The sequence below is a fragment of the Bison bison genome, unplaced genomic scaffold (assembly GCF_000754665.1).
Source record: "Bison bison bison isolate TAMUID 2011002044 unplaced genomic scaffold, Bison_UMD1.0 scf7180017864270, whole genome shotgun sequence".
Lineage (NCBI taxonomy): Eukaryota > Metazoa > Chordata > Mammalia > Artiodactyla > Bovidae > Bison > Bison bison.
Window position 1 is genome coordinate 8,102,471 of NW_011494842.1, and position 10,873 is coordinate 8,113,343.

General features: G+C 38.8%; 1 protein-coding gene across 3 annotated transcripts in view; it reads left to right on the forward strand.

The window, feature by feature from the left end:
• The window catches only part of MAPK14 (mitogen-activated protein kinase 14), a 75,934-nt gene that overhangs the window by 36,711 nt on the left and 28,350 nt on the right, over positions 1-10,873 (forward strand). For all 3 annotated transcript variants that reach the window (XM_010848653.1, XM_010848654.1, XM_010848655.1), the window contains exons 4-6: positions 9,058-9,169; positions 9,946-9,975; positions 10,291-10,338. In XM_010848653.1, the coding sequence (XP_010846955.1) occupies positions 9,058-9,169; positions 9,946-9,975; positions 10,291-10,338 (190 nt within the window). The remainder of the gene's footprint in view (positions 1-9,057; positions 9,170-9,945; positions 9,976-10,290; positions 10,339-10,873) is intronic.

Below are 10,873 nucleotides of genomic sequence, written 5' to 3' on the forward strand. Positions count from 1 at the left end.
ATCTAGGTTGGTCATAACTTTTCTTCCAAGGAGTAAGCGTCTTTTAATTTCATGGCTGCAGTCACCATCTGCTGTGATTTTGGAGCCCAGAAAAATAAAGTCTGACACTGTTTCCACTGTTTCCCCATCTATTTCCCACAAAGTGATAGGACCAGATGCCATGATCTTTATTTTCTGAATGTTGAGCTTTAAGCCAACTTTTTCACTCTCCTCTTGCACTTTCATCAAGAGGCTTTTTAGTTCCTCTTCACTTTCTGCCATAAGGGTGGTGTCATCTGCATATTCAACTTTTTACTGAATTTTAAATTTCTAGTTATTTAGGCACCCCACATACCTTCATCTGTAAGACTATACTTTTGAGAAGGGAATAATAAATAGGTGGTGAGTTATGATCGTTAGAAGCGATGTTCAGTCACGGAATCTGATAGACCTGGTGTTTGGAAAATGTGGAGTTAGAAGATGAGTCCACCAAGTTGTTCTTGACTGCCATGTGATGTGGTTGTACAGATTACAAAATTTTATAAGATACAGCTAGATATTTTTAATGATTAGATATCATTTGGACATTTCTGTTTGCTTCTTGATGGTAATATTTGGCAGGAGGTGGCATGCATATGCCTTAGTGAAGTCACTCAGTTGTGTCCAACTCTTTATGACCTTATGGACTGTAGCCCACCAGGCTCCTCCATCCATGGGATTTTCCAGGCAAGAATGCTGGAGTGGGTTTAGCCATTTCCTTCTCCAGGGGATCTTCCTGACCCAGAGATCGAACCCGGGTCTCCCGCATTGTAGGCAGACTCTTTACCGTCTGAGCCACAAGGGAAGCCCTGTATATGCATTCTGCATTCTGCAAATATTTACTTGCCAATAGAAATCCAGAATCTTGAAATAGCCAAGTCTTTGCATACTATTTTCTGCCATTCCCCCCCTTATTTTACAGCTTCCCATCCAGGGTTTGTTACTCCCCTTGTTACAGTTCCTTATCTCTCGGTGAAAAGGTGTGGAAGTGAGATTTTCGATTCTACTGTGATTTAGCAGAAGACCTATAACAGGGTCAGTCAGCAGCCATTGTTTTAGTGAAAGCCAATGGACAGATAATTACCTAGTTTATTTAGCCATGATTGCTCAACTACTAGGTGCAGCCTTTTATATCAGTGTAAAAGTTGCTGATTATACTGAATAGGTAAAGGACATTTCTAGATTTATATTTAAGTATTCATTCTCTGGAGAATGTAGCAAATAAAATAGACATGATCCTTGATGATAGATTGAGACTCTTGTTAATTGGAGAGAAGAGCAGTTTAAATGACCAAACAAAATAGAGGGTGGAGGTTCTGAAAGATCCTGCATGATTTTTGCTCCTGTACACTCTCTGACCTCACCCAGTACTTTCCCCACTCACTCTCTCCATTCCAGCCGCTCTGGCTTCTCTATTCTTCCCTGAATACAGACATCCACATTCTCGGTAGGACCTTTGCCCGGCTTTCTAGTGTTGACTTGAAACACTCTCCCCACATATCCACATGACTGGCTCCTTCATTTCCTTCAAGACTCTATGAAAGGTCATTTCATCAGAAGCTTTTTTCCCCCTCACCATCCTAGCTGAAATACTACACTGTCGGGGCCTACTCCTTATGCTGCTTGTTCTTAGCAAATTTTATCATCATGTGTTCGTTATTCTCTGTCTTCTCCCTCTAGCTTGTAAGTTCTATTATTAGAGCAGGGAGTTTATGTTCTTTCTTGTTCAGTCTTTGGTAGTTATAAATTTTCAGAAGTTGAGAGAGATGAACTGAATTATTTAATACCACAAATAAAATTGTACATATCTTAATTCTTTTTGGCTCTATTTCTAACTACATTTTTATTGATCGGAGCTCTATTACTTGGATATTTGCTGACCCTTCTTGAATAGACACGATGTCAAGACTAAAGGCCTTTAGTTGCATATGGTCTCATTGATAAGATGAAGCATTAAATGCTTACCTACAATAACTTAAAAGGACAAAGTCAAATTGGCCATGTCATAGCAGTGTACAGGGTATTAAGTGATCTCAGACTATGAGAGAACCTTAGTGGAGGAAAACCTCTAAAGAAGGTAATAACTGTATTTGAAGAAACAGATGAGTAAGGATTTTATGTAGAGCTTGAAGTATATTCCAGAGAGTCAAAGAAGGAAATGTGTAAATTATACAGAAAAAAGAGATTTCTGTGAAATGGAGACAATTAAAGGAGTAGATAACCCTTAATTTTTCTTTTGTACTTGAATAAAAATTGTTACTAAATTCTGATTTTGTATGTGTGTGTATGTGTGTAGCAGAGGAGAGTTGTTTTCCTAATTTGACTGATTGGCATTGTTGGCTTGGAAATAGTGCTTTCCTCCATCACTGAAAGAAATTCCTAGCCCAGTGGCTTGAACTTACAGAAATACTTATTCTTTGAAAATAGGTTGAGTGCTCAAGATAGGTAATACAAGAACAGAAGCAACCTGGGAGAAAGATGAATGAGTTATCTGTATTAACAGTTATATTTGAAATTTATATCCTTATCAGAGAGGTCTACTAAAATGAGCATAGAGAGTTGGTAAAGCATGTAGGTGTCGTCACAGACTCACCTTTGAAATCTAAACAAATTATACATCCTTTAAGAAAATACCGTTCCATTTTTGTCTGATACAATCAGTAAGATGCCCTTTTTTCCTCAGATTAGCTGTTGAAAAAGGTAAAGCAGCTTCAAGGTCTGGCTTTTAGTTTGAGACCCTCAAGAAAACTTTCCCTAATTAATTGCTTCATAATCCTGGGTTGTAGCCCTCCCCTGTGTGTTCTCCAGCTCCTTGATGCCGCCTTTTATAGTTCTAATCATGCTCTATTACATGTGTATATAGGCCTTCCTCCTATCTAAATTCTGTATCTTTTCCACTGTTAATACTCCCAGTGCTCGACAATAAGGATTTGTTCATGGAGCAGTTGAACGAATGAATAACCTTGTGCTTTCTAGTTTATGACTCGTTGGCAATCTAGTTGTCTGAATTCATGCCCAGTGCATTGTCTTTTGACTAACTTTTTTGTTTTATCCTGGAATATAGACCATACGGTAATATTTTGAGTCTGGTTTGTTTGTTGCAGGTAATGTAGGGGGCACCTTTCAGTAATCTCCATGTCAAATGAGGAGAGTAGTTTGTTGTGAAATAAACTGGCTAAGCTGCCTACCTGGCTGCTGGTGCTTTTACCCCTTACATTAGAAGAGTCTGGTCTGTTTACCAGATAAGATCTTTGGCATGAGTATCTCAGTAGATATGCCCTTTCCTGGTCTTACTAGTAATGCTATATGAGTTGTTCTGGGTCATTCAATTCAGTGGTAATTGAGTGCCTGACATCTGCTAGACAATGTTTTTAGGTACTTTAGATACTACACAAACAAAAAAGAGCCCTGTCCTCCTTGAACATTGTACAGATAGATAGCAATAAACAATGAGCATGTAAGAGGAAATTGGATAGCATTTAGCAGGCAGTAATGCTGTGGACAAGAAGAAAAGTAGAACAAGGAAGAGGGATTATCGGGCATGTGAGGGCAGGGGGCAGAGACAATTTTCAAAGGGGTGGTAAGGATAGACCTCATTGAGAAGGTGAATTTTAAGGAAAATTTGAAGAAGTACAAAAACTAGACTTGTACATATGTGGGAGAAGAGCATTCCAGGCAGAGGGACGAGCCAGTGCAAAGGTCCTGAGGCAGAACACTGCGTGCTGTATTGGAGTTGCAGCAAGGGGACCTGCATGGCTGGAATAAGGAGGCCAGTGTGGAGCTAAGTGAGCGCAGGGGAGAGAAGCAGATGAAGAAGGAGAAAGATTACTGGGAACAAGATCCTGGTTCATGTATGGGTTTATCTGCCGCTGAAAGGAATTTTGTCTTTAAGTGAAAGAGAAGCCTTTTGAGAAGAGTGAGATGATCTGTTTTTCATTTCTATAGAATCACTCTATCTGCTCTTTTCATCCAAGAGTCATTGGATGTATTTCAGAAGCATGTCATTACAAATTGTCAATCTTTATGATTATTTTAAATACTTTGTTTTAATATGGATATGCTTCTTTTCCTTTCTGATAATTTCTTTGTCAAATAGGGCCAACAGAAGTAGAAATGCCAAACTATAGATTTTTTTCTGCATAGTTTCTTTCTGATTGTATTATGCTTTAAAGGCGGGGGAGTGGGGGCAGTAGAGTAGGAGTCTTCACAGTTGTATGTTTTCCAAGAAGTGATTAATAAATGAAGCTCTGCAAAGGGTGCTGTCTAGAGTACTGGAAACCGCTTATTGTAGAGTTCTGCCTTTTTGTTGTTACAGTACATTTTACTTGGAGAAGTGATCATTTATGCTTTTTGTAGTTTAAGTTTAAAGGAGACTATCTTCCCAAGAAAAGTGGCAAGCAGAATTTGTATCATCGGGCTGTGAAATCATATTTTCAGCCTTCAGCCTAATAAAGTCCTACTTACTTAATTCCTTTTTAAATGTGGGGGAACTAGATAGCTTTCCAGCTGTTGGTTGGATTTAATTATTGGAAGTGTATGAACACCAATGGGGCTTCCCAGGTGGCGCTTGCCTGCCAATGCAGGAGATGTAAGAGACACAGGGGTTGGGAAGATCCCCTGAAGGAAGGCATGGCAACCCACTCCAGCATTCTGCCTGGAAAATTCCCACGGACAGAGGAGCCTGGTGGGCTATAATTCATAGGGTCACAAAGAGTCAGACATGACTGAAGCCACTTAGCATGCACACGTGCATGAACACCAACAATAATAGGCACGTCTTGACTAAAATGTAATTAAATTTGCTTCCCAGGGACTAATAGTGTAGAAAGTATGTGGCATCTATTAATGCTCCTTTGGGATTGACTTATTTAAAATGTGCCTACCTACATTTTCGTCACACTCCCTTGTTCACTGCTTTTAAAAGTTGACGTGTCTTCCATAAGCATTCGGTAACTTTTCATGACACTTGCTTTTGTCCACTGTTGCAAAATTTATTTCGAAAACCTTGCTGTATGTGATGAGTTGGAAGTTGACAATTGGTTGTCTCGGATTGGTCTTCTGGGCTTCATGGAAACAACATGTAGTGATTAGGTTAGTTCCTGCCAAACAGGTCTGCCATGAATAATGTGGTTCAGTTGGTTTGACTGGAGCCTAGGAGCAATGTTTGACAATTATTACTGTATAGACTGATTAACCTTATGTACTTACATAATGTCTTGACAGTCTCTTGCTGTCTGGAAATTTTAGTGATAAAATGGATGCGGTCTCTGATGGGAGGGCATTTAAAGGGAATTACATGGTGGTGGAATATTCCAACCAAAAGCATACGCTCTCTCAGGCTGTGCAGTCAGTGGTCTTCTGACTATATAGAATTTCTTGAGTTGTTGGTAACTATTTAAACACAATACTTAGACTTAAAATTACTCTTTGCTTTGGTAATACTGCTTAACACCTGTCTGAACTAGCACTGCCAGTGTAGACTTAAGATCTTTAGGTTTTATTTCAAGACAAATTAAGATAGACTCTAGAGAGAATCACACAGAACAGCATTTCTTCTGTTTACCTTTTCTCCTCAAAAATAAAATATTTTTGAAAGTTGAAAGAATAACCCTCTCACTATTCAGTGTCATAAAATGTAATTATTTGCAAAACAGTCTTATAAAACAAAAGTTGGATTCCCTTTTCCTTAACCTAAGCCTTGCAAATTTTTATAATTGGTATTATGGGTATGGTAACTATTATCCCAGATTTTCTGAGGGAAATCTTGATTCCACAGTATTAACCAGTTTTTCGCAGTGTTCTCATATTTGCTGGATTGTGTATCAATCTGGGATTAAAAATACAGTGATTGATTAGGATGCTATGTTATGCTAAGTCACCTCAGTCATGTCTGACTCTGTGTGACCCCATAGACAGCAGCCTACCAGGCTCCCCTGTCCCTGGGATTCTCCAGGCAAGAACACTGGAGTGGGTTGCCATTTCCTTCTCCAATGCATGAAAGTGAAAAGTCAAAGTGAAGTCGCTCAGTCGTGTCCGACTCTTAGCGACCCCATGGACTGCAGCCTACCAGGCTCCTCCGTCCATGGGATTTTCCAGGCAAGAGTACTGGAGTAGGGTGCCATTGCCTTCTCTGGATTGATGAGGATAGAATATTGCAATATTTGTATAACTTAAATCATTCTCTTGACTTAAATTCTGTGTCATCTAGAAGAACTTGGAGGCTGTATGGGCTGTGATTTAAGATCATGGTCTTTGAGATCAGACCAGTTTTGGATTCAGCCCCTGACATGACCTCTCTTTTAACCTTGAACAGATAATATATACTTGTTTTGTCTGTGTTTCTTCCTCTACAAAATGGTAATACTAATAAAACTTACAGAGTTGTTGGGAAGAGTGTGTGAGACACAGGCATAATAAATAGTGCTTGGCATGGAATAAGCACTAATGCGTTTGGTTATGTTATGTTGAGCTTGGAACATCCCTTAAGTAAGAACAACCTTAATGAAAACATTTCAAAACATCCAGCATAGTTTAAATGACATTTAGAGTTATCTTTGCTCAAGGCAATATAAACAAACATGCAAGTTTTAAAAATATGAAGTGCTGGACTTCCCTGGTGGTCCAGTGGTTAAGAATCTGCTTTGCAGTGCAGGGGACATGGGTTCGATCCCTGGTCCAGAAGATTCCACATGCCTCAGAGCAGCTAAGCCTGTGCACCACAACTACTAAACCTGTGCTCTGGGGCCGTGTTCTGCAACAGAAGCCACCACAGTGAGAAGCCTGCACACCGCAACTAAAGAGGGTAGCCCTCGCTTGCTGCAGTGAGAGAAAGCCCACACAGCAACAGAGATCCAGTGCAGCCAGAAATGCAATAAATAAATAATTTAAAATCTTTAAATATATATATATATATGAAGTGCTAAAATCTTAAGGTTACATCTATGCTAAATCCTATTACTCTTCATGAAATTGTGAACTGACCATAATAGCTGAACAGTGAAATTAAGAAATAGGAAAAAAAAATTCTTGTTTGAGGAAAGAAAGTAATAAATATAGTGGGGTGTGTGTGAAGACAGGTCATACACATATATAGCCATGTAAGGCATTAATAGTATATTTAAATTGCTGGCTTGGTTTCTTTTCTTCCAAATTTATCAAAAATAAAAATGGAATTTGCTGGTGTTCCAGTGGTTAGGACTCCACGCTTTCATTACCAAGGCCCTGGGTTCAGTCCTTGGCTGGGGAACTAAGATCCTGTAAGCCATGTGGTGGCCTAAAACAAACAGACAAAAATAACATTTAAAAAAATAGTAATTGAAGAGAAATGAAATCAGACTCTCTTTTAATAGCTCAGCTGATATACATTCCGCCTCAGGAATGGGTAACGATTCTTCTAGTAGATAAAACCTAACCGAATTTTTAAAAATTCCACTTGTTTAGTACTAAGTGTGGTTTTTATGTTCCCACAGCAGTGTGATACAGTAATGAGTGGGTGGGGCACTGCATCTAGAATATCTGTGGTAAACCTGTTCGGCTTGAATGTCATCATTCCCTAATCCTGTGACGTGAGGACAGGATGAAAAATATGCAGCGCCGCACCTGTGAGGAGAAACTAGAACGTCTGACTGCCTTGTAGATAAAATATTTCATTAAAGTAAGTGCAGGAATATTGTCAGTGGCCAGCATCCTTTTTCCAGTCATTCCTAAAAAAGAAGAGTTATAATTTGAAAATTTAAAGATATTTTTATTTTTTTTTAACCAAAGTGTAGTTGATTTACAATGTTGTGTTAGCTTCTGGTATACAGCAAAGTGATTCAGATATATATAGTAGTTTGTATCAGCTAATCCAAAAACTCCTAATTTATCCTTCCCCCCCTGCCTTTGGTAATCATAAGTTTGTTTTCTATGTCTGTGAGTCTGTTTCTGTTTTGTAAATAAGTTTATTTGAAGATACTCCTATTTTAGACCCTGCAATATGAAGTGGAAAATGTAACAGTGGATTTAAAAATATGGCCATGCATTTAGTTATAGCGTACATTTCTCATGCAATAATATCGTTTTTAAGAAAACTGATGCAAACATGGATATCATTCCAATCTCCATCTTCTCTTTTTTTCTTTAATAATTACTTTTATTTTTGGTTGCACTGGGTCTTTGTTGCTACACTAGGACTTTCTCTACTTGTGGTGAGCAGGTGCTGTTCTTCGTGGTGATACACAGGCTTCTCGTTGTAGTGGCTTCTCTCGGTGTGGAGCACAGCCTCTAGGCATGCAGGCTCTGGTAGTTATGGCTCACAGGCTTTAGTTGCCCATAGGATGTGGGATCTTCCTGGGCCAAGGATCCAACTCGTGTCCCCTGCATTGGCAGGCAGATTTTCATCCACTCTACCACCACAGAAAGTGTGAAAGTGTTAGTCATTCAGTCGTGTCTGACTCTCTGTGACCCTATGGACAGTAGCCCGCCAGGCTCCTCTGTCCATGGTATTCTCCACATAAAAATACTGGAGTAGGTTGTCATGCCGTTTTGCCATACCCTTCTCCAGGGGATCTTCCCAACCCAGGGATCGAACCCAGGTCTCCTGCATTGCAGGCAGATTCTTTACCAACTGAGCCACCAGAGAAGCACCCGCCACCACGGAAGTCCCTGCTTTTTTTTTTCTCTTGTCTTTAGAGAACGTAGGAAAAGATGGCAAGTTGGAACAAGTATAAAAATTTTTAGAAAAATAGACGACAGGCAGTAAAGTTAGAACAGTGATGTTGAAAATGAGCCCTCCATCAATAGTTACTAAGCTTTTAGCTGTCACTGTGGTACTTATTGGAGAAGCAAATGGCAGCCCACTCTAGTGTTCTTGCTTGGAGAATCCCATGGACGGAGAAGCCTGGTAGGCTGCAGTCCATGGGGTCGCACAGAGTTGGACACAACTGAAGCGACTTAGCAGCAGCAGCAGTGGTACTTATTGAGTGGACTTCTGATAGTCTTATGAAGATCAGAGCTTCCTTAAGGTTCTGGATTATTGTATAACTCTCCATTAATTTTTAGGTACCTGGTGACCCATCTCATGGGGGCAGATCTGAACAACATCGTGAAATGTCAGAAGCTTACAGATGACCATGTTCAGTTCCTTATCTACCAGATTCTCAGAGGTCTCAAGGTACAGACTAATAATTTTCAGAAATGAATTCTCCCTCTTTCCCTTCTATTTAGGGCTTAAGGGAAAACAAACAAGACTTTTCTCATGGAAGATTTAAAATACAATAATCACAAGTACAATCGTAGTATAATGAACCCCTGTGTTTACTCAGCAACCACAATTACCAAAATACAGCTAATCTTGTTCCTTTCCTATTCCCCTAAACCCTGGATTATTTTAAGGCAAGTCTAGACCTCATATCGGTCCACCCCCTTGATACTTCTATATAGGCATGTCTGAGAGTTAAGGTCTCTTCATTACATCTAAACAGTAATAATAATTTCTTGATATAATCTGATATCTGTTGAGTGTCATGTTGAAACTTTGAAAATATCCTCAAAGGGGTTAATTTGAGGGTTAAAGAGGGGGGGGGTGGGAATATCCTCAAAGGGGTTAATTTAAAAACAGTGTTTTTAAATTAAACCCCCTTTAATATTTAGCAACTTTGAGTCCTTATTGTGCTCTAGAGCACCCACCAGAAAATAGGTTGAAAGCTGTATTTCACTCATACTCCAGCTCTATGAATAGAGTTGATGGTACAGAAATCATAGTTATGGTCAGAGTATAGACTACTGATAATTACTTGTTCTGATTTCTAATCCTGCTCTTAATCCTAGCATTATTGACTCATAAAAAAGTAAAAACGCACTTCAGATATGTCATATAATATGATACGAGGTTGGAGATAACTTTTTCTTTCACTGATTATTTTTGTGTGTGTGTGTGCTTTTTCACAGTATATACATTCAGCCGACATAATTCACAGGGTAGGTATTGTATTTTGATTACATTATTGGGATGGTCGGTGGGGAGATAGCAAGATCCTAGTCTAAGTATTTTAGCTATTGAAATATTGACTGATTGCAACTTTACTCTAGGTTTAAACTAAGTAAAGAAAGAGGATGTATAGGTTTTTTGTTTTGTTTTACCTATTTAAGGCTAATTAGAACTAGGTAGTGACTATAGAATGGAAATTGTTTGTAGCTGGATCAAGTCTTTTATGTTTAGCTCTTCATCATTACCTTTAGGGAGAGAATTCATCAAGCATCATAAAGTTGATCCTGTCCTCTCTTGCTTCCTAGGACCTAAAACCTAGTAATCTAGCTGTGAATGAAGACTGTGAGCTGAAGGTAGGATGAAGTGACACTGGTAATTGTTTGTTTCACTTTGTAATTATATGTTTGACTAGCCAGGCAAATTTATAAAGGGAATGAATTTATAAAGCCATGACTTTTTATCTGGAACTTCATATTATATTGTCCTTAGGAATATCATTAGACTTTGAAATTTAAACTGGAGATTTATTTAGTAAGCTTTAGTTTGAGTGATATTGAAGGTAGTATCAGGTATCTTGTTTTCATTCTAAAATGAAGTTAAATTAGAAATTTAATATATTAGTGATAAAAAAGGAGAATTATAGTATGAATATCAAGAAAGCAGTCCTCTTGAGATAAAGCTGGTTTTAGAAAAGGCAGAGGAACCAGGGATCAAATTGCCAACAGCCGCTGGATCATGGAAAAAGCAAGAGAGTTCCAGAAAAACATCTATTTCTGCTTTATTGACTATGCCAAAGCCTTTAACTGTGTGGATCACAATAAACTGTGGAAAATTCTGAAAGAGATGGGAATACCTGACCACCTGACCTGCCTCTTGAGAAACCTATAT